A 25,000-nucleotide genomic window follows, 5' to 3' on the forward strand; every position below is an offset into this window, starting at 1 on the left:
CAGACAGACAGACAGACAGACAGACAGACAGACAGACAGACAGACAGACAGACAGACAGACAGACAGACAGACACCTGTAGATCTGTTTAACTACACACACACACACACACCTACACACACCTACACACACCTACACACACACACACATTTCTAATTTAAGTAAAAAAACAAAACAAATGGGGACTTCAGAATGAAAAACACATTTTCCAGCGGGACCTGTCTCATTGACCCTGTCTCTCTCCTGTGCCCAGGTGTTCCATGCCAACACCGACTCTACCGAGGTGGTTCTGAATCGGATCCCCCAGCCCGTTCTGGCCCGCTTTGTACGCATCAGACCCCAGACCTGGAAGACAGGCATCGCCCTGCGCTTGGAGCTCTACGGCTGTCTGATCACTGGTAAGAACAGCCTATTCTATTATATCCAAGCTAAGCCAACAATTGATTCCCATTCAAAATCCTATTTTCCCTTAACCTTAACCCTAACCTTAACCCTAAACCGTAACCCTAACCTTAACCCTAACCTTAACCCTAAACCTTAACCTTAACCCTAACCTTTACCCTAACCTTAACCCTAACCTTTACCCTAAACCTTAACCCTAAACCTTAACCCTAACCTTAACCAACTAACCGTAACCCTAACCGTAACCCTAACCTTAACCCTAACCTTAACCCTAACCTTAACCCAACTGCCTGCCAACCCTAACATTACCCTAACCTTAACCCTAACCTTTCCCTGACCTTTACCTCAAACCTTGGCCTAAACCTTAACCCTAAACCTTAACCCTAAACCTTGACCTCTTACAACCTAACCCTAAACCTTACACCCTAACCCTAACATTGACCCTAACATTAACCCCCTAACCCTAACTTTACTCTAAACCTTAACCTAACCTTAACCTAAACCTTAACCCTAAACCTTAACCCTAACCTCAACCCTAACCCAACCTAACTCACCTACCACCCAACCCTAACCCTAACCTTAACCTAACCTTAACCTCAACTGACCCAACCTTAACCCTAAACCCTAACCTTAACCTTAACCTTAACCCTAAACCTTAACCCTAACCCTAAACCCTAACCTTTAACCTTAACCTTAACCTTAACCCTAAACCCTAACCTTAACCTTAACCTTAACCTTAACCCTAAACCCTAACCTTAACCTTAACCCTTAACCCTTAACCCTAAACCTTAACCTTAACCCTAACCTTAAGGATAGACTCTATTTTACCCATGTTTTTTTCTTCGCCCTTGATTTTTATTTATTTTATTTCACCTTTATTTAACCAGGTAGGCTAGTTAAGAACAAGTTCTCATTTACAACTGCAACCTGGCCAAGATAAAGCAAAGCAGTTCGTCAACATACAACAACACAGAGTTACACATGGAGTAAAACAAACCTACAGTCAATAATACAGTAGAAAAATAAATCAATATACAATGTGAGCAAATGAGGTGAGATAAGGGAGGTAAAGGCAATAAAGGCCATGGTGACAAAGTAAATACAATATAGCAAGTAAAACACTGGAATGGTAGATTTGCAGTGGAAGAAAGTGCAAAGTAGAAATATAAATAATTGGATGCAAAGGAGCAAAATAAATAAATAAATAAATAAATAAATACAGTTGATGACGATGTCCTGATAAAACGTGTTGTACATTTTTAATTAAGCTTCTCACATTCCCTCCTGGTTGAAATACGTCTCTGTGTGGTCGAGCTCCCTGGGACTGCCGCGCAGAATAAATACCAGCCCACGCAGAATAAATAGCAGAATAAATACCAGCCCTCTCAGAATAAATACCAGCCCTCTCAGAATAAATACCAGCCCGCGCAGAATAAATACCAGCCCTCGCAGAATAAATACCAGCCCGCTCAGAATAAATACCAGCCCGCTCAGAATAAATACCAGCCCGCTCAGAATAAATACCAGCCCTCTCAGAATAAATACCAGCCCGCTCAGAATAAATACCAGCCCTTTCAGAATAAATACCAGAATAAATACCAGCCCGCTCAGAATAAATACCAGCCCGCTCAGAATAAATACCAGCCCGCTCAGAATAAATACCAGATTAAAAACCAGCCCTCTCAGAATAAATACCAGAATAAATACCAGCCGCGCAGAATAAATACCAGCATAAATACCAGCAGCGCAGAATAAATACCAGAATAAATACCAGCCATGCAGAATAAATACCAGCCCACTCAGAATAAATACCAGCCCGCGCAGAATAAATACCAACCCTCTCAGAATAAATACCAGCCCACTCAGAATAAATACCAGCCCGCTCAGAATAAATACCAGCCCTCTCAGAATAAATACCAGCCCACGCAGAATAAATACCAGCCCGCTCAGAATAAATACCAGAATAAATACCAGCCCTCTCAGAATAAATACCAGCCCGCGCAGAATAAATACCAGCCCGCTCAGAATAAATACCAGAATAAATACCAGCCCGCTTAGAATAAATACCAGCCCGCGCAGAATAAATACCAGAATAAATACCAGCCCGCGCAGAATAAATACCAGCCCTCTCAGAATAAATACCAGCCCGCTCAGAATAAATACCAGCCCGCGCAGAATAAATACCAGAATAAATACCATCCCGCTCAGAATAAATACCAGAATAAATACCAGCCCGCTCAGAATAAATACCAGAATAAATACCAGCCCGCTCAGAATAAATACCAGCCCACTCAGAATAAATACCAGCCCTCTGAGAATAAATACCAGCCCTCTGAGAATAAATACCAGCCCGCTCAGAATAAATACCAGAGTAAATACCAGCCCGCTCAGAATAAATACCAGCCGCGCAGAATAAATACCAGCCCGCTCAGAATAAATACCAGAGTAAATACCAGCCCGCTCCGAATAAATACCAGAATAAATACCAGCCCGCTCAGAATAAATACCAGCCCGCTCAGAATAAATACCAGCCCGTTCAGAATAAATACCAGCCCGTTCAGAATAAATACCAGCCCTCTCAGAATAAATACCAGCCCGCTCAGAATAAATACCAGAATAAATACCAGCCCGCTCAGAATAAATACCAACCCGCGCAGAATAAATACCAGCCCTCTCAGAATAAATACCAGAATAAATACCAGCCCGCTCAAAATAAATACCAGAATAAATACCAGCCCGCTCAGAATAAATACCAGAATAAATACCAGCCCGCTCAGAATAAATACCAGAATAAATACCAGCCCGCTTAGAATAAATACCAGTATAAATACCAGCCCGCGCAGAATAAATACCAGAATAAATACCAGCCTGCTCAGAATAAATACCAGAATAAATAGCAGCCCGCTCAGAATAAATACCAGCCCGCTCAGAATAAATACCAGAATAAATACCAGCCCGCTCAGAATAAATACCAGAATAAATACCAGCCCACTCAGAATAAATACCAGCCCTCTCAGAATAAATACCAGAATAAATACCAGCCCGCTCAGAATAAATACCAGCCCACTCAGAATAAATACCAGCCCGCTCAAAATAAATACCAGAGTAAATACCAGCCCGCTCAGAATAAATACCAGAATAAATACCAGCCCGCTCAGAATAAATACCAGAATAAATACCAGCCCTCTCAGAAAAAATACCAGCCCATTCAGAATAAATACCAGCCCGCTCAGAATAAATACCAGAATAAATACCAGCCCTCTCAGAAAAAATACCAGCCCGTTCAGAATAAATACCAGCCCTCTCAGAATAAATACCAGCCCGCTCAGAATAAATACCAGCCCGCTCAGAATAAATACCAGCCCGCTCAGAATAAATACCAGCCCGTTCAGAAAAAATACCAGCCCACGCAGAATAAATACCAGCCCTCTCAGAATAAATACCAGCCCACGCAGAATAAATACCAGCCCGCTCAGAATAAATACCAGCCCGCTCAGAATAAATACCAGCCCACTCAGAATAAATACCAGCCCGCTCAGAATAAATACCAGAATAAATACCAGCCCGCTCAGAATAAATACCAGCCCGCTCAGAATAAATACCAGCCCACTCAGAATAAATACCAGCCCGCTCAGAATAAATACCAGAATAAATACCAGCCCGCTCAGAATAAATACCAGCCCGCTCAGAATAAATACCAGCCCGCGCAGAATAAATACCAGCCCGTTCAGAAAAAATACCAGCCCACGCAGAATAAATACCAGCCCGCTCAGAATAAATACCAGCCCACGCAGAATAAATACCAGCCCGCTCAGAATAAATACCAGCCCGCTCAGAATAAATACCAGAATAAATACCAGCCCGCTCAGAATAAATACCAGCCCGCTCAGAGACGCACAACATTTTATAGAGTTTTCCCCGTTAGTTAACACTGTCAACGTTTCCCTCTTCTGTGGGTTATTGTCATCGAATCAACATAATATTAGCCCCTTTCAATGCAACATACCGAAACCAAACGATCTGTGCAAGACTTAGTGTGCAAAACAATGCAAGAGGTTTTGTTTTAGGCAGAGCGGCATCGGCGAAGGATTCTATTGCATTGACAGGCACGAGTGGTCACGGGCAGATGCGCTTGTTTTGGGATCAAAGCGAGAGCCGCATTTAGCCAATTGTGCACATGTGTTCGTATCCTTTGCTATTTAGTGACTTATTATACCAGTTAAAGTTAATTTCAGGTCATCAATGGAGTAGTGATCGCCTCCTACAAGAGCACAAAGCGTAGCTATATTTCTAGCCATCTTGAATATGTTATTCAAACCCCTTCACTTATTCAACATTTCTGTTGTGTTACAGCATGAATTCAACGTGGATTAAATAAAACAATTTCTCACCCATCTACACACATACCCCATAGTGAAAACATGCTTTTTAGAAATGTTTGCAAATGTATTGAAAATTAAATATCTCACACCTCATTAACTTAAGTATTCCCAGTTGGCGCCAATTGGCGCAGCCGTCTAAGGCACTGTATCTCAGTGCTTGAGGCGTCACTACAGATCCGGTTCGATCTCAGGCTGTGTCACAGCCGGCTGTGACCGGGTGTTCCATAGGGCGGTGCACAATTGCACAACTATCTCCTACTATCTCCCACCTATCTCCCATTATCTCCCCTCCTACTCTCTCCCCCTCCCACTCTCTCCCCCTCCCACTATCTCCCCCTCCTACTATCTCCCCCTCCCACTATCTCCCCCTCTCACCCTCCTACTATCTCCCACCTATCTCCCATTATCTCCCCTCCTACTATCTCCCCCTCGTACTATATCCCACTATCTCCCCTTCCCACTATCTCCCCCTCCTACTATCTCCCCCTCCCACTATCTCCCCCTCTCACCCTCCTACTATCTCCCACCTATCTCCCATTATCTCCCCTCCTACTATCTCCCCCTCGTACTATATCCCACTATCTCCCCTTCCCACTATCTCCCCCTCTTACTATCTCCCCCTCCCACTCTCTCCCCCTCCTACTATCTCCCCCTCTCACCCTCCTACTATCTCCCACCTATCTCCCATTATCTCCCCTCCTACTATCTCCCCCTCGTACTATATCCCACTATCTCCCCTTCCCACTATCTCCCCCTCTTACTATCTCCCCCTCTTACTATCTCCCCCTCTTACTATCTCCCCCTCCTACTATCTCCCCTCCCACTCTCTCCCCTCCCACTCTCTCCCCCTCCTACTATCTCCCCTCCCACTCTCTCCCCCTCCCACTCTCTCCCCCTCCCACTCTCTCCCCCTCCCACTATCTCCCCTCCCACTATCTCCCCCTCCCACTCTCTCTCCCTCCCACTATCTCCCCTCCCACTCTCTCCCCTCCTACTATCTCCCCTCCTACTATCTCCCCCTCCCACTCTCTCCCCTCCCACTCTCTCCCCTCCCACTCTTTCCCCTCCTACTATCTCCCCTCCCACTATCTCCCCCTCCCACTCTCTCCCCCTCCTAATATCTCCCCCTCCTACTATCTCCCCCTCCTACTATCTCCCCCTCCCACTCTCTCCCCCTCCCACTCTCTCCCCTCCCACTCTCTCCCCCTCCTACTATCTCCCCTCCCACTCTCTCCCCCTCCCACTCTCTCCCCTCCCACTCTCTCCCCTCCTACTATCTCCCCTCCCACTCTCTCCCCCTCCTACTATCTCCCCCTCCCACTCTCTCCCCCTCCTACTATCTCCCCTCCCACTCTCTCCCCCTCCCACTATCTCCCCCTCCCACTCTCTCCCCTCCCACTATCTCCCCCTCCCACTCTCTCCCCTCCTAATATCTCCCCCTCCTACTCTCTCCCCCTCCTACTCTCTCCCCCTCCTACTCTCTCCCCCTCCCACTATCTCCCCCTCCCACTACCTGGTTCGATGCCGGGCTGTATCACAACCAGCCGTGATCGGTAGTCTTATAGGGCGGTGTCCGGGTTAGGGGAGGGTTTAGCCTGGGTTTGGCCGTCATTGTAAAATAATATTTTATTTTTTAACTGACTTGCCAAGTTTAAACAAAGGTAAAATAAAAAAATATATAAATGTTATAAATATATATCTAAAAGCCTAGAGGAATACCATTTGAATCTTAGTTTGATCACAGGGAAGCCGAATCTAAAAGACAGTCTATTGGCGATTTTGTAACCCAGCCTTCTGACAGAGAGACACAGACCAGGCGTACAGTGTAACGCGGGTAATTCCATCCAGCCCGTCGTCCCGTCGTCACCCCCTGTCTGTCCCCCCGGTCTGTTTTCTGTCCACGCCTGTCTCCACTCCACCGCTCAGCGCCATATCATCAGAGATGTTGTGGCGCTAAAAGAGCTAGCTAGCTGTAATTAGATTTGTCTATTTATAGTGCCACAGTGATTAGCGGGGGTGTAATTCCCTTTGTCCCCCCCCCCCACACACACACACACACACACACATCACATGAAAGGAGATGGGCTGTTTAGCTCAGATGCTGTCAGCCCCAACATCTCACACACACACACCATCATCATTCTATTAGACTGCTATCTGCTGCATTTTTTTTCGACACTGAGAAGGACAGATGTGCTTTTAGTGACAGAAAGCTCTCTCCGTCTCTCTCTCTCTCTCTCTCTCTCGTCTCTCCGGCTTGACACAAATGGCACCAACACGATGCTGGTGTCTATATATTAGATATTAGTGTCCCTGGGCCTGGCTGGCTGCACTCTGAGGGAAATGAGACAGTGGCCAACCCCTCTCTGTCTGTCTCTCTCTCTCTCTCTCTCTCTCTCTCTCTCTCTCTCTCTCTCTCTCTCTCTCTCTCTGTCTCTCTCTCTGTCTCTCTCTCTTTCCGTCTTTCTCTGTCTCTCTCTCTGTCTCTCTCCTCTCTCTCTCTCTCTGTCTCTCTTTCCTCTCTCTCTCTCTGTCTCTCTCTCAATTTCAATTTAATTCAATTTAAGGGCGTTATTGGCAAGGGAAACATATGTTATCATTGCCAAAGCAAGTGAAGTAGATAAATAAACAATAAAAATAAACAGTAAACATTTAACATACAGAAGTTCCAAAAGAATTAAGGCATTACAAATGTCATATTGTGTCTATATACAGTGTTGTAACGATGTACAAATAGTTCAAGTACAAAAGGGAAAATAAATGAACATAAATATGGGTTGTATTTACAATGGTGTTTGTTCTTCACTGGTTGACCTTTTCTTGTGGCAACAGGTCACACATCTTGCTGCTGTGATGAAACACTGTGGTATTTCACCCAGTCGATATGGGAGTTTATCACAATTGGATTTGTTTTCGAATTCTTTGTGGATCTGTGTAATCTGAGGGAAATATGTGTCTCTAATATGGTCATACATTTGGCAGGAAGTTAGGAAGTGCAGCTCAGTTTCCACCTCATTTTTGTGGGCAGTGTTGCACCGAGCCTGTCTTTTCTTGAGAGCCCGGTCTGCCTACGGCGGCCTTTCTCAATAGCAAGGCTATGCTCACTGAGTCTGTACATAGTCAAAGCTTTCCTTAAGTTTGGGTCAGTCACATTGGTCAGGTGTTTTGCTACTGTGTCCTCTCTGTTTAGGGCCGCTAACAAAAACTGCCCCCCTTCTTCGTGGCCAACGTGTGTAAAACATGTAAATGTGTTAACCCTCGCAAGGCTTCCGGCCCAGACGGCCACCTCGGAGCATGTGCAGACCAGCTGGCTGGTGTGTTAACGGAGATATTCAATCTCTCCCAGTCTGCTGTTCCCACCTGCTTCAAGATGTTCACCATTGTTCCTGTTCCCAAGAAGGCAAAGATAACTGAACTAAATGACTATTCGCCCCGTAGCACTCACTTCTGTCATCATGAAGTGCTTTGAGAGACTAGTCAAGGATCATATCACATTAGTGTATTACCATGTATATATTACCATTAGTATATTACCATGTATATATTACCATTAGTATATTACCATTAGTATATTACCATTAGTATAATACCATGTATATATTACCATTAGTATATTACCATTAGTATATTACCATTAGTATATTACCATGTATATATTACCATTAGTATATTACCATTAGTATATTACCATTAGTATATTACCATTAGTATATTACCATGTATATATTACCATTAGTATATAACCATTAGTATATTATATTACTATCGCCCCGTGCCAGTGCTTTGAGAGACTAGTCAAGGATCATATCACCTCCACCTTACCTGAGATCCTAGACCCACTTACCACCCCAACAGGTCCACAGACGATGCCATCGCCCTGCACACTGCCCTATCCCATCTGGACAAGAGGAATACCTCTGTAAGAATGTTCACTGAATACAGCTCAGAATTCAACACCATTGTACCCTCCAAGCTCATCATTAAGCTGGAGGCCCTGGGTCTCAACCCCGCCCTGTGCAATTGGGTCCTGGACTTCCTGACGGGCCGCCCCCAGGTGGTAAAGGTAGGAAACAACATCTCTACTTCACTGATCCTCAACACGGGGGTCCCCACAAGGGTGCGTACTCAGCCCCTTCCCGTACTCCCTGTTCACCCACGACTGCGTGGCCATGCACGCCTCCAACTCAATCATCAAGTTTGCAGACGACACTACAGTGGTAGTCTTGATTACCAACAACGACGAGTCGGCCTACAGGGAGGAGGTGAGAGCCCTGGTGGAGTGGTGCCAGAAAAATAACCTCTCCCTCAACGCCAACAAAACGAAGGAGCTGATCGTGGACTTCAGGAAACAGCAGAGGGAGCAGCCCCCTATCCACATCGACGGGACAGCTGTGGAGAAGGTGTAAAGCTTTAAGTTCCTCGGCGTACATGTCACTGACAATCTGAAATGGACCACCCACACAGACAGCCTGGTGAAGAAGGCGCATCAGTGCCTCTTCAACCTCAGGAGGCTGAAGAAATTCGACTTGTCACCAAAAACACTCACAAACTTTTACAGATGCACAATCGAGAGCATCCTGTCGGGCTGTATCACCGCCTGGTACGGCAGCTGCTCCACCCACAACCGCAGGGCTCTCCAGAGGGTAGTGAGGTCTGCACAACGCATCACCGGGGACAAACTACCTGCCCTCCAGGACACCTACACCACCCGACTGTCACAGGAAGGCCAAAAAGATCATCAAGGACAACAACCACCCGAGCCGCTGCCTGTTCACCCCGCTACCATCCAGAAGGCGAGGTCAGTACAGGTGCATCAAAGCTGGGACAGAGAAACTGAAAAACAGCTTCTATCTCCAGGCCATCAGACTGTTAAACAGCCATCACCAACACAGAGAGGCTGCTGGCCTACATACAGACCCGGAATCACTGGCCACTTTAATAAATGGATCACTAGTCACTTTATACAATCCACTATAAATAATGCCACTTTAATAATGTTTACTTATCTGCTAACCATGTGTATGTGAAAAATACAAATTAATTAGCTTTTGAATAGCATTCTAGTTTTTTGTTAATTCTTTCCAATGTGTCAAGTAATTATCTTTTTGTTTTGTCATGATTTGGTTGGTGTCTAATTGGGTTGCTGTCCTGGGGCTCTGTAGGGTCTGTTTGTGTTGGTGAACAGAGACCCAGGACCAGCTTGCTTAGCGGGTATCGGCCTAATTCTGCTCTGCATGCATTATTTGGTGGTTTACGTTCTACACAGAGGATATTTTTGCAGAACTCTGCATGCATAGTCTCCTCTTGTTTGTCCCATTTAGTGAATTATTGGTTGCTGAGCAGACCACAGACCATAAAGGGCAATGGGTTCTGTCTCTCTATCTCCCTCTGTCGCTGTCTCTCTGTCTCTCTCTCTCTGTCGCTGTCTCTCAGTCTCTCTCTCTGTCTCTCTCTCTCAGTCTCTCTCTATCTCCCTCTGTCGCTGTCTCTCTCTGTCGCTGTCTCTCTCAGTCTCTCTCTCTCTATCTCCCTCTGTCGCTGTCTCTCTCTGTCGCTGTCTCTCTCAGTCTCTCTCTCTCAGTCTCTCTCTCTCAGTCTCTCTGTAGCTGTCTCTCTCTCTCAGTCTCTCTCTATCTCCCTCTGTCGCTGTCTCTCTCTCTCAGTCTCTCTCTATCTCCCTCTGTCGCTGTCTCTCTCTCTCAGTCCCTCTGTCGCTGTCTCTCTCTCTCCCTCTGTCGCTGTCTCTCTCTCTATCTCCCTCTGTCTCTCTCTCTATCTCCCTCTGTCTCTCTCTCTATCTCCCTCTGTCTCTCTATCTCCCTCTGTCGCTGTCTCTCTCTCTCTGTCTGTCGCTGTCTCTCTCTCTCTCTCTCTCTCTCTCTCTCTCTCTCTCTCTCTCTCTCTCTCTGTCTCTGTCTCTGTCTCTCTCTCTCTCTGTCTCTGTCTCTGTCTCTGTCTCTCTGTCTCTCTGTCTCGCTCTCTCTCCCTGTCTCGCTCTCTCTCCCTGTCTCGCTCTCTCTCTCTCTGTCTCTCTTTCTCTCTCTCTCTCTCTCTCTCTCTCTGTCTCTCTCTCTCTCTCAATTCAATTCAATTCAATTCGCTTTATTGGCATGACGTAATAATATACATATTGCCAAAGCTTATTTTGGATATTTACAATATAAAAATAAATAAAAATGAGAATCAAATATTGTCAACGGGACAACAGTAACAACAATAACCAAGGGTCAAAATAACCAACACATTGAACAATAACAATAATCATACAGTAGAGGACATGTGCAGGTTTATTGGTCTGTCAGACACTGTCCCTCAACTTATGGCAGGCAGCAATGTAGTGCGCTGCCAACCCACAGCTCTCTGCGTCCTCCCCCAACAGGACGGGTAGCCTATCCTCATCAGAGAGGTCTGTGAAACCTTGAATAAGGGTTTCAAATTTGGGGAAATGACACTCTCTAATTGTTTTATATTTTTGACATTTTGTCAGGAAATGTAGCTCCGTCTCAGGTTCTGCTGTGGTGCAGTGGTTGCACAGCCTTTCCTCTACAGGGAGCCAGGTTTTCCTGTGTCTACCCTTTTCAATGGCAAGGCTGTGCTCACTGAGCCTATACTTTGTCAAGGTTTTTCTAAGGTTTTGATCAGTAACCATGGTCAAATATTTAGCCATAGTGTACTGTCGATTTAGGGCCAGATAGCACTGCATTTTGCTTTGTGTTTGTGCTTGTGTTTCCCAATAAACAATGTAGTTTTGTTTTGACTGTGTTGTAATTTGGTTTATTCTGATTGATTGGATGTTCTGGTCCTGAGGCTTCAGTGTGTTAGTAGAACAGGTTTGTGAACTCAGCCCCAGGACCAGCTGGATGAGGGTCCTGAGGCTTCAGTGTGTTAGTAGAACAGGTCTGTGAACTCAGCCCCAGGACCAGCTGGATGAGGGTCCTGAGGCTTCAGTGTGTTAGTAGAACAGGTTAGTGAGCTCAGCCCCAGGACCAGCTGGATGATGGTCCTGAGGCTTCAGTGTGTTAGTAGAACAGGTTAGTGAACTCAGCCCCAGGACCAGCTGGATGAGGGGACTCTTTTCTTTGCTCAGCTCTTGGCATTGCAGGGCTTGGTAATGATATGAGAGGGGGTCACTGTATTTTAGATGTTTCCAAAACTTAATTGCTCTTTTTTGAGTTTTTATTATTAGTGGATATTGGCCTAATTCTGCCCTGCATGCATTGTTTGTAGTTTTCCTCTGGACACGTAGGAGAATCTTACAGAACTCTGCATGTAGGGTTTCAATGGGGTGTTTGTCCCATTTGATGAAATCTTGTTTTGCAAGTGGACCCCACACCTCGCTGCCATAAAGTGCAATTGGTTCAATGACATATTCAATTAGTTTTAGCCAAATTTTAATAGGTATTTCAATTTGAATTTGTTTTTAATGGCGTAGAATGCCCTGCGTGCTTTCTCTCTCAGTTCATTCACTGCCTCATTAAGGTGTCCAGTTGAGCTTATTTTTAAACCTAAGTAATTGTAGTGTGTACAGTACTCTATATATTTTGTACCAATTGAGAACTTTGGTCTAATTCCCTGAGATCTGGATCTTCTCTGGAAAATCATTATTTTAGTCTTTTTGGGGTTTACTGCCAGGGCCCAGGTCTGGCAGTACCGCTCTAGCAGGTCCAGGCTCTGCTGTAGGCCAGGTGCTGTGGGTGACATCAGGCATAGGTCATCTGCGAAGAGTAGGCATTTAACTTCTGAATTGTGGAGACTAACACCAGGGGCTGAGGATTTTTCTAGAATAGTGGCCAATTCGTTAATGTAAATATTGAAGAGTGCAGGGCTCAGATTGCAACCCTGACGAAGGCCCCGCCCCTGGTTAAAGAATTCTGTTCTTTTCTTACCAATTTTGATTCTGCACGTATTGCCAGTATACATTGATTTAATTATGTCATATGTTTTTCCCCCTACACCACTTTCAATAACTTTGTAGAACAGTCCTGTATGCCAAATAGAATCAAATGCTTTTTGGAAGTCGATAAAGCAAGCGTATATTTTGGTATTATTTTGGTGGACATGTTTATCTATCAGGGTGTGTAAGGTGTAAATATGATCAGTTGTGCGATGTTTTGGTATAAATCCAATTTGGCTTTTACTCAAGACATTGTGCTTATTAAGGAAGTTTAGAACTCTTACATGTATAATAATACAGACAACCTTCCCCAGGTTACTGTTCACACAAATGCCTCTGTAATTGTTAGGGTCAAATTTGTCTCCGTTCTTAAAGATTGGGGTTATGAGTCCTTGATTCCAGATGTCAGGGAAATAACCTACACTCAGGATCAAATTAAACAGTTTTAATATAGCCAATTGAAATGTTGCACTAGTGAGTTTGAGCATCTCATTTAGGATGCCATCAGGTCCGCTTTTTAAATTTGAGGGCCTGAAGTTTCTTATAGAGCTCCTGGTCAGTAATTGGGGAGTCCAATGGGTTTTGATTGTCCTTTATAGCTTTTTCTAATCCATTCAACTTCTCATGGATTTGGCGTTGTTCTGCGTTTGTGTCAATTTGAACGGTGTTGTAGAGTGTTTTGAAATGGGTCGTCCATACGTCACCATTTTGTATTGCTAATTCCTCTTGTTTAGATTTTTTTAGTTTTTTCCAATTTTGCCAAAAGTTGTTTGTGTTTATGGACTCCTCAATTAGTGCCAGCTGCTTGCTGTTGTACTGTGCTGTTTGGGTTCTGAGTGTACGTTTATAGAGTTTTAAAGTCTCACAGTAATGAAGGCGTAGTTCACCATTATTTGGGTCTCTGTGCTTTTGGTTGGATAGTGTTCTAAGGTTTTTCCTTATAATTTTACAATCTGCATCAAACCAGTTGTCATCTGCGATTTTTTTAGTTTTGTTTTTTATCAATTTCAATTGTGCTTCTTTTGCCGTTTGCCTGAATATATAGTTGATGTTTTTTACTGCTAGATTGATGCCTTCTTTACTGTGAGTGAATGTGGTATCCAGAAAGTTATCTAAGAGTGTTTGGATATTTTGGTTCCAGGTTGCTTTCTGGTATTCTTCTGTGCTGTTTTGGGCCCATCTGTATGAATTTCTGATGTTGTACAGCTTACTGGGCTGTGAATGTGTGGTTGTTTCCATGTCTGTTCTTTTGAGGAACAACGTAATTTGGCTGTGATCAGACAGAGGTGTTAGTGGCTTGACAGTGAATGAGCTGAGAGAGAAAGGGGTCAGTGTCTGTGATCATATAGTCTACTGTACTGTGGCCAAGAGGTGAGCAATAGGTGAATCTCCCCAAAGAGTCCCCCCGTAACCTACCATTGACAAAGTACAGACCCAGACTTCTACAGAGCTGCAACAGATCCCTTCCGTTTTTGTTGACGGTGCTGTCACTGTTGTTTCTATGGGGGAGATTAAGACAGTTAGAAACAGTATGGCCTGTAATAAAGCTGTCCCCTCGTGTGCTTGTTAGATCAGGTAGTGTTCCTCTCTCTCTCTCTCTCTCTCTCTCTCTCTCTCTGTCTCTGTCTCTCTGTCTCTCTGTCTCTCTCTCTCTCCCTGTCTCGCTCTCTCTCCCTGTCTCTCTCTCTCTCTCTCTCTCTCTCTCTCTGTCTCTCTGTCTCTCTGTCTCTCTGTCTCTCTGTCTCTCTGTCTCTCTCTCTCTCCCTGTCTCGCTCTCTCCCCCTGTCTCTCTCTCTCTCTCTCTCTCTCTCTCTCTCTCTCTCTCTCTCTCTCTCTCTCTCTCTCTCTCTGTCTCTGTCTCTCTGTCTCTCTGTCTCTCTCTCTCTCCCTGTCTCGCTCTCTCTCCCTGTCTCGCTCTCTCTCTCTGTCTCTCTTCTCTCTCTCTCTCTCTCTCTCTCTCTCTCTCTCTCTCTCTCTCTCTCTCTCTCTCTCTGTCTCTCTCTCTTTCTGTCTCTCTCTCTGTCTCTCTCTCTCTCTCTCTCTCTCTCTCTCTCTGTCTCTGTCTCTCTGTCTCTCTGTCTCTCTCTCTCTCCCTGTCTCGCTCTCTCTCTCTCTGTCTCTCTTTCTCTCTCTCTCTGTCTCTGTCTCTCTCTCTCTCTCTTTCTGTCTCTCTCTCTCTCTCTCTCTCTCTCTCTCTCTCTCTGTCTTGCTCTCCTTTCTCCATCCCTCCATGTCTGCCATATCTAGCTTTTCCATATCTCTTTTTAATTTTCACACTTGTGCGAGGAAGGGAAAAGCTCTTTGTTCACCCAGCATTAGTACAGAACGCTGTGGGAGTGTGTGGGATCTGATCTGCTCTCTCTCTCTCTCTCTCTTTTAGGTAAAGGGCAGTTCTCTTCTCTTTCCATCTCCCACTGTTTCTGTTCCTGTAGTCTGTTCTCTACCTAGCTTGTATCCTGCAGTCAAAATGTCTCCCTCTGTCTTCTCTACCTAGCTTGTATCCTGCAGTCAAAATGTCTCCCTCTGTCTTCTACCTAGCTTGTATCCTGCAGTCAAAATGTCTCCCTCTGTCTTCTCTACCTAGCTAGTATCCTGCAGTCAAAATGTCTCCCTCTGTCTTCTACCTAGCTAGTATCCTGCAGTCAAAATGTCTCCCTCTGTCTTCTCTACCTAGCTAGTATCCTGCAGTCAAAATGTCTCCCTCTGTCTTCTACCTAGCTTGTATCCTGCAGTCAAAATGTCTCCCTCTGTCTTCTCTACCTAGCTTGTATCCTGCAGTCAAAATGTCTCCCTCTGTCTTCTCTACCTAGCTAGTATCCTGCAGTCAAAATGTCTCCCACTGTCTTCTCTACCTAGCTAGTATCCTGCAGTCAAAATGTCTCCCTCTGTCTTCTCTACCTAGCTAGTATCCTGCAGTCAAAATGTCTCCCTCTGTCTTCTCTACCTAGCTAGTATCCTGCAGTCAAAATGTCTCTGTCTTCTACCTAGCTAGTATCCTGCATTCAAAATGTCTCCCTCTGTCTTCTCTACCTAGCTAGTATCCTGCATTCAAAATGTCTCCCTCTGTCTTCTCTACCTAGCTAGTATCCTGCATTCAAAATGTCTCCCTCTGTCTTCTCTACCTAGCTAGTATCCTGCAGTCAAAATGTCTCCCTCTGTCTTCTCTACCTAGCTTGTATCCTGCAGTCAAAATGTCTCCCACTGTCTTCTCTACCTAGCTTGTATCCTGCAGTCAAAATGTCTCCCACTGTCTTCTCTACCTAGCTTGTATCCTGCAGTCAAAATGTCTCCCACTGTCTTCTCTACCTAGCCAGTATCCTGCAGTCAAAATGTCTCCCACTGTCTTCTCTACCTAGCTAGTATCCTGCAGTCAAAATGTCTCCCTCTGTCTTCTCTACCTAGCTTGTATCCTGCAGTCAAAATGTCTCCCACTGTCTTCTCTACCTAGCCAGTATCCTGCAGTCAAAATGTCTCCCACTGTCTTCTCTACCTAGCTAGTATCCTGCAGTCAAAATGTCTCCCACTGTCTTCTACCTAGCTAGTATCCTGCAGTCAAAATGTCTCCCACTGTCTTCTACCTAGCTAGTATCCCGCAGTCAAAATGTCTCCCACTGTCTTCTCTTCCTAGCTAGTATCCTGCAGTCAAAATGTCTCCCTCTGTCTTCTCTACCTAGCCAGTATCCTGCAGTCAAAATGTCTCCCTCTGTCTTCTCTACCTAGCTAGTATCCTGCAGTCAAAATGTCTCCCACTGTCTTCTCTACCTAGCCAGTATCCTGCAGTCAAAATGTCTCCCACTGTCTTCTCTACCTAGCTAGTATCCTGCAGTCAAAATGTCTCCCTCTGTCTTCTCTACCTAGCTAGTATCCTGCAGTCAAAATGTCTCCCTCTGTCTTCTACCTAGCTAGTATCCTGCAGTCAAAATGTCTCCCACTGTCTTCTCTACCTAGCTTGTATCCTGCAGTCAAAATGTCTCCCACTGTCTTCTCTACCTAGCTTGTATCCTGCAGTCAAAATGTCTCCCGCTGTCTTCTCTACCTAGCTAGTATCCTGCAGTCAAAATGTCTCCCGCTGACTTCTCTACCTAGCCAGTATCCTGCAGTCAAAATGTCTCCCACTGTCTTCTCTACCTAGCCAGTATCCTGCAGTCAAAATGTCTCCCACTGTCTTCTACCTAGCCAGTATCCTGCAGTCAAAATGTCTCCCTCTGTCTTCTCTACCTAGCTTGTATCCTGCAGTCAAAATGTCTCCCTCTGTCTTCTCTACCTAGCTAGTATCCTGCAGTCAAAATGTCTCCCACTGTCTTCTCTACCTAGCTAGTATCCTGCAGTCAAAATGTCTCCCACTGTCTTCTCTACCTAGCTTGTATCCTGCAGTCAAAATGTCTCCCGCTGTCTTCTCTACCTAGCTAGTATCCTGCAGTCAAAATGTCTCCCGCTGACTTCTCTACCTAGCCAGTATCCTGCAGTCAAAATGTCTCCCACTGTCTTCTCTACCTAGCCAGTATCCTGCAGTCAAAATGTCTCCCACTGTCTTCTACCTAGCTAGTATCCTGCAGTCAAAATGTCTCCCACTGTCTTCTCTACCTAGCTAGTATCCCGCAGTCAAAATGTCTCCCACTGTCTTCTCTTCCTAGCTAGTATCCTGCAGTCAAAATGTCTCCCTCTGTCTTCTCTACCTAGCTAGTATCCTGCAGTCAAAATGTCTCCCACTGTCTTCTCTACCTAGCTAGTATCCTGCAGTCAAAATGTCTCCCTCTGTCTTCTCTACCTAGCTAGTATCCTGCAGTCAAAATGTCTCCCACTGTCTTCTCTACCTAGCTAGTATCCTGCAGTCAAAATGTCTCCCACTGTCTTCTCTACCTAGCTAGTATCCTGCAGTCAAAATGTCTCCCACTGTCTTCTCTACCTAGCTAGTAACCTGCAGTCAAAATGTATCCTACTGTCTTCTACCTAGCTAGTATCCTGCAGTCAAAATGTCTCCCTCTGTCTTCTCTACCTAGCTAGTATCCTGCAGTCAAAATGTCTCCTACTGTCTTCTCTACCTAGCTAGTATCCTGCAGTCAAAATGTCTCCCGCTGTCTTCTCTACCTAGCTAGTATCCTGCAGTCAAAATGTTTCCCACTGTCTTCTCTACCTAGCTAGTATCCTGCAGTCAAAATGTCTCCCACTGTCTTCTACCTAGCTAGTATCCTGCAGTCAAAATGTCTCCCACTGTCTTCTCTACCTAGCTAGTATCCTGCAGTCAAAATGTCTCCCACTGTCTTCTACCTAGCTAGTATCCTGCAGTCAAAATGTCTCCCACTGTCTTCTCTACCTAGCTAGTATCCTGCAGTCAAAATGTCTCCCGCTGTCTTCTCTACCTAGCCAGTATCCTGCAGTCAAAATGTCTCTGTCTTCTACCTAGCTAGTATCCTGCAGTCAAAATGTCTCTGTCTTCTACCTAGCTAGTATCCTGCAGTCAAAATGTCTCCCACTGTCTTCTACCTAGCTAGTATCCTGCAGTCAAAATGTCTCCCACTGTCTTCTCTTAAAGATCCACACACACACAAATGATAGTAATAAAGTCACTTGGATATGCCAACAAAATGTCACCTTGTCCCCTATGTAGGGCACTATTTCTGACCGTAGCCCTATGCGCCCTGGTGGAAAGAAGTGCACATAAACAGGGCAAAGGGTACCATTTGAGACCTCGACAAAGAGTAGGCTTGTGTTAGTAGTTTCATTATTTACTGTTGTAGTCGACTGCTGAGACATGAAACTACATGAAACATTGATTTCACAAAAGCCCTGAAATGTCCTTGTCAATCTTCCTCAATGCTCAATCAGCACTCTCTCTTGTCTTTCTCTCTCCTCGCCGTTCCTCCCTTCTGTTCCCCCCCTCTCCCTCCCCCCTTCTGTTCCCCCCCCCCTCCCCTTCTGTTCCCTCCCCTCCCTACCCCCCCCCTTCTGTTCCCTCCCTCCCCTCCCCCCCTTCTGTTCCCTCCCTCCCCTCCCCCCCTTCTGTTCCCTCCCTCCCCTCCCCCCTTCTGTTCCCTCCCTCCCTCCCCTTCCCCCTTCTTAACCTTCCCTCCTAGTACAAAATATACTGCCAGTGTTGCCCTAGCTGTCCATTCTGTGCCCATATAATATCAACTAAGTTGTCTGACTTATGAGATTTATTGCTGTACTCAAATGGCCGAGCAAACTGAATGGGTCGGTTTCCGGGCAAATAAAACCTGGACTAAAACGTTGGATATTCTCCATTGTCCAGGACTAAGCTTTATCTGTGTCCCGGGGAAACTGACCCTAAATGTATATTAAATAAATAAATAAATACAATACAATTCTCTCCTTCCAGACGCTCCATGTTCTGAGATGCAAGGGATGCTGTCGGGCCTGCTGCCCGATTCCCAGATCACAGCGTCCTCCATGAGAGATATTCACGGCGCCATGGGGACAGCGAGGCTGGTAGCCAGCAGGTCGGGATGGTTCCCCAGCCCAACTCAGCCTCTGGCCGGGGAGGAGTGGCTCCAGGTAGAACCCTGTCCTCTTTCTCTGTGATGTCATCTCTAATTGGAATCCAGAAAGAACTAAAACCCACTAAATCCTCTTTTCTCTTTTTTCAAAACAAGGAAAAACTGTTTGTCTGTGTCTCTCTCTTAAAAAAAAAACCTATTTCACAAATAATGTATTTCTTCTTTTGAGGCTGCAGATGAGGTTTTTAAATCATGTTTGAAAACTCAGCTTCGTATCAAATAAAATTGTATTTGTCACCTGAATACAACAGGTGTAGTAGACCTCACAGTGAAATGCTGAATACAACAGGTGTAGTAGACCTCACAGTGAAATGCTGAATACAACAGGTGTAGTAGACCTCACAGTGAAATGCTGAACACAACAGGTGTAGTAGACCTTACAGTGAAATGCTGAATACAACAGGTGTAGTAGACCTCACAGTGAAATGCTGAATACAACAGGTGTAGTAGACCTCACAGTGAAATGCTGAATACAACAGGTGTAGTAGACCTCACAGTGAAATGCTGAATACAACAGGTGTAGTAGACCTCACAGTGAAATGCTTAATACAACAGGTGTAGTAGACCTCACAGTGAAATGCTGAATACAACAGGTGTAGTAGACCTCACAGTGAAATGCTGAATACAACAGGTGTAGTAGACCTTACAGTGAAATGCTGAATACAACAGGTGTAGTAGACCTCACAGTGAAATGCTGAATACAACAGGTGTAGTAGACCTCACAGTGAAATGCTGAATACAACAGGTGTAGTAGACCTCACAGTGAAATGCTGAATACAACAGGTGTAGTAGACCTCACAGTGAAATGCTTAATACAACAGGTGTAGTAGACCTCACAGTGAAATGCTGAATACAACAGGTGTAGTAGACCTCACAGTGAAATGCTGAATACAACAGGTGTAGTAGACCTCACAGTGAAATGCTGAATACAACAGGTGTAGTAGACCTTACAGTGAAATGCTGAATACAACAGGTGTAGTAGACCTTACAGTGAAATGCTGAATACAACAGGTGTAGTAGACCTTACAGTGAAATGCTGAATACAACAGGTGTAGTAGACCTCACAGTGAAATGCTGAATACAACAGGTGTAGTAGACCTCACAGTGAAATGCTGAATACAACAGGTGTAGTAGACCTCACAGTGAAATGCTGAATACAACAGGTGTAGTAGACCTCACAGTGAAATGCTGAATACAACAGGTGTAGTAGACCTCACAGTGAAATGCTGAATACAACAGGTGTAGTAGACCTCACAGTGAAATGCTGAATACAACAGGTGTAGTAGACCTCACAGTGAAATGCTGAATACAACAGGTGTAGTAGACCTCACAGTGAAATGCTGAATACAACAGGTGTAGTAGACCTCACAGTGAAATGCTGAATACAACAGGTGTAGTAGACCTCACAGTGAAATGCTGAATACAACAGGTGTAGTAGACCTCACAGTGAAATGCTGAATACAACAGGTGTAGTAGACCTCACAGTGAAATGCTGAATACAACAGGTGTAGTAGACCTTACAGTGAAATGCTGAATACAACAGGTGTAGTAGACCTTACAGTGAAATGCTGAATACAACAGGTGTAGTAGACCTTACAGTGAAATGCTGAATACAACAGGTGTAGTAGACCTCACAGTGAAATGCTGAATACAACAGGTGTAGTAGACCTCACAGTGAAATGCTGAATACAACAGGTGTAGTAGACCTTACAGTGAAATGCTGAATACAACAGGTGTAGTAGACCTCACAGTGAAATGCTGAATACAACAGGTGTAGTAGACCTCACAGTGAAATGCTGAATACAACAGGTGTAGTAGACCTCACAGTGAAATGCTGAATACAACAGGTGTAGTAGACCTCACAGTGAAATGCTGAATACAACAGGTGTAGTAGACCTCAAAGTGAAATGCTGAATACAACAGGTGTGGTAGATCTCACAGTGAAATGCTGAATACAACAGGTGTAGTAGACCTCACAGTGAAATGCTGAATACAACAGGTGTAGTAGACCTCACAGTGAAATGCTGAATACAACAGGTGTAGTAGACCTCACAGTGAAATGCTGAATACAACAGGTGTAGTAGACCTCACAGTGAAATGCTGAATACAACAGGTGTAGTAGACCTTACAGTGAAATGCTGAATACAACAGGTGTAGTAGACCTCACAGTGAAATGCTGAATACAACAGGTGTAGTAGAACTCTCAGTGAAATGCTGAATACAACAGGTGTAGTAGACCTTACAGTGAAATATAAATATACAGGGGGTACCGGTACAGAGTCAATGTGGAGGCTATATACAGGGGGTACCGGTACAGAGTCAATGTGGAGGCTATATACAGGGGGTACCGGTACAGAGTCAATGTGGAGGCTATATACAGGGGGTACCGGTACAGAGTCAATGTGGAGGCTATATACAGGGGGTACCGGTACAGAGTCAATGTGGAGGCTATATACAGAGGGTACCGGTACAGAGTCAATGTGGAGGCTATATACAGGGGGTACCGGTACAGAGTCAATGTGGAGGCTATATACAGGGTATTACGGTACAGAGTCAATGTGGAGGCTATATACAGGGGGTACCGGTACAGAGTCAATGTGGAGGCTATATACAGGGTATTACGGTACAGAGTCAATGTGGAGGCTATATACAGGGGGTACCGGTACAGAGTCAATGTGGAGGCTATATACAGGGGGTACCGGTACAGAGTCAATGTGGAGGCTATATACAGGCGGTACCGGTACAGAGTCAATGTGGAGGCTATATACAGGGGGTACCCGGTACAAAGTCAATGTGGAGGCTATATACAGGGGGTACCGGTACAGAGTCAATGTGGAGGCTATATACAGGGGGTACCGGTACAGAGTCAATGTGGAGACTATATACAGGGGGTACCGGTACAGAGTCAATGTGGAGACTATATACAGGGGGGGTACCGGTACAGAGTCAATGTGGAGGCTATATACAGGGGGGTACCGGTACAGAGTCAATGTGGAGGCTATATACAGGGGGTACCGGTACAGAGTCAATGTGGAGGCTATATACAGGGGGTACCGGTACAGAGTCAATGTGGAGGCTATATACAGGGGGTACCGGTACAGAGTCAATGTGGAGGCTATATACAGAGGGTACCGGTACAGAGTCAATGTGGAGGCTATATACAGGGGGTACCGGTACAGATTCAATGTGGAGGCTATATACAGGGGGTACCGGTACAGAGTCAATGTGGAGGCTATATACAGGGGGTACCGGTACAGAGTCAATGTGGAGGCTATATACAGGGGGTACCGGTACAGAGTCAATGTGGAGGCTATATACAGGGGGTACCGGTACAGAGTCAATGTGGAGGCTATATACAGGGGGTACCGGTACAGAGTCAATGTGGAGGCTATATACAGGGGGTACCGGTACAGAGTCATGTGGAGGCTATATACAGGGGGTACAGGTACAGAGTCAATGTGGAGGCTATATACAGGGGGTACCAGTACAGAGTCAATGTGGAGGCTATATACAGGGGGTACCGGTACAGAGTCAATGTGGAGGCTATATACAGGGGGTACCAGTACAGAGTCAATGTGGAGGCTATATACAGGGGGTACCGGTACAGAGTCAATGTGGAGGCTATATACAGGGGGGTACCGGTACAGAGTCAATGTGGAGGCTATATACAGGGGGTACTGGTACAGAGTCAATGTGGAGACTATATACAGGGGGTACCGGTACAGAGTCAATGTGGAGGCTATATACAGGGGGTACCGGTACTGAGTCAATGCGGAGGCTATATACAGGGGGTACCGGTACAGAGTCAATGTGGAGGCTATATACAGGGGGTACCGGTACAGAGTCAATGTGGAGGCTATATACAGGGGGTACCGGTACAGAGTCAATGTGGAGGCTATATACAGGGGGTACCGGTACAGAGTCAATGTGGAGGCTATATACAGGGGGTACCGGTACAGAGTCAATGTGGAGGCTATATACAGGGGGTACCGGTACAGAGTCAATGTGGAGGCTATATACAGGGGGTACCGGTACTGAGTCAATGTGGAGGCTATATACAGGGGGTACCGTACAGAGTCAGTGTGGAGGCTACATACAGGGTGTTACGGTACAGAGTCAATGTGGAGGCTATATACAGGGGGTACCGGTACAGAGTCAATGTGGAGGCTATATACAGGGGGTACCGGTACAGAGTCAATGTGGAGGCTATATACAGGGGGTACCGGTACAGAGTCAATGTGGAGGCTATATACAGGGTGTTACGGTACCGAGTCAATGTGGAGGCTATATACAGGGTGTACCGGTACAGAGTCAATGTGGAGGCTATATACAGGGGGTACCGGTACAGAGTCAATGTCTGGGGGCTATATACAGGGGGTACCGGTACAGAGTCAATGTGGAGGCTATATACAGGGGGTACCAGTACAGAGTCAATGTGGAGGCTATATACAGGGGGTACCGGTACAGAGTCAATGTGGAGGCTATATACAGGGGGTACCGGTATAGAGTCAATGTGGAGGCTATATACAGGGGGTACCGGTACAGAGTCAATGTCTGGGGGCTATATACAGGGGGTACCGGTACAGAGTCAATGTGGAGGCTATATACAGGGGGTACCGGTATAGAGTCAATGTGGAGGCTATATACAGGGGGTACCGGTACAGAGTCAATGTGGAGGCTATATACAGGGGGTACCGGTACAGAGTCAATGTGGAGGCTATATACAGGGTGTTACGGTACCGAGTCAATGTGGAGGCTATATACAGGGGGTACCGGTACAGAGTCAATGTGGAGGCTATATACAGGGGGTACCGGTACAGAGTCAATGTGGAGGCTATATACAGGGTGTACCGGTACAGAGTCAATGTGGAGGCTATATACAGGTGGTACCGGTACAGAGTCAATGTCTGGGGGCTATATACAGGGGGTACCGGTACAGAGTCAATGTGGAGGCTATATACAGGGGGTACCGGTAGAGAGTCAATGTGGAGGCTATATACAGGGGGTACCGGTACAGAGTCAATGTGGAGGCTATATACAGGGGTACCGGTATAGAGTCAATGTGGAGGCTATATACAGGGGGTACCGGTACAGAGTCAATGTGGAGACTATATACAGGGGGTACCGGTACAGAGTCAATGTGGAGGCTATATACAGGGGGTACCGGTACTGAGTCAATGCGGAGGCTATATACAGGGGGTACCGGTACAGAGTCAATGTGGAGGCTATATACAGGGGGTACCGGTACAGAGTCAATGTGGAGGCTATATACAGGGGGTACCGGTACAGAGTCAATGTGGAGGCTATATACAGGGGGTACCGGTACAGAGTCAATGTGGAGGCTATATACAGGGGGTACCGGTACAGAGTCAATGTGGAGGCTATATACAGGGGGTACCGGTACAGAGTCAATGTGGAGGCTATATACAGGGGGTACCGGTACTGAGTCAATGTGGAGGCTATATACAGGGGGTACCGGTACAGAGTCAATGTGGAGGCTACATACAGGGTGTTACGGTACAGAGTCAATGTGGAGGCTATATACAGGGGGTACCGGTACAGAGTCAATGTGGAGGCTATATACAGGGGGTACCGGTACAGAGTCAATGTGGAGGCTATATACAGGGGGTACCGGTACAGAGTCAATGTGGAGGCTATATACAGGGTGTTACGGTACCGAGTCAATGTGGAGGCTATATACAGGGTGTACCGGTACAGAGTCAATGTGGAGGCTATATACAGGGGGTACCGGTACAGAGTCAATGTCTGGGGGCTATATACAGGGGGTACCGGTACAGAGTCAATGTG

At 45.7% G+C, this 25,000-nt stretch overlaps 1 protein-coding gene across 1 annotated transcript in view; it reads left to right on the forward strand.

Annotated features, from left to right (window-relative positions):
* LOC106586935 (neuropilin-2) overlaps positions 1-25,000 on the forward strand; it is a 251,886-nt gene that overhangs the window by 143,424 nt on the left and 83,462 nt on the right. The window contains 2 exon segments of the mRNA XM_045707371.1: positions 253-397; positions 19,015-19,190. Of these exon segments, the coding sequence (XP_045563327.1) occupies positions 253-397; positions 19,015-19,190 (321 nt within the window).

Source organism: Salmo salar, chromosome ssa25, assembly GCF_905237065.1.
Source record: "Salmo salar chromosome ssa25, Ssal_v3.1, whole genome shotgun sequence".
In the NCBI taxonomy this organism is placed as follows: Eukaryota; Metazoa; Chordata; class Actinopteri; order Salmoniformes; family Salmonidae; genus Salmo; species Salmo salar.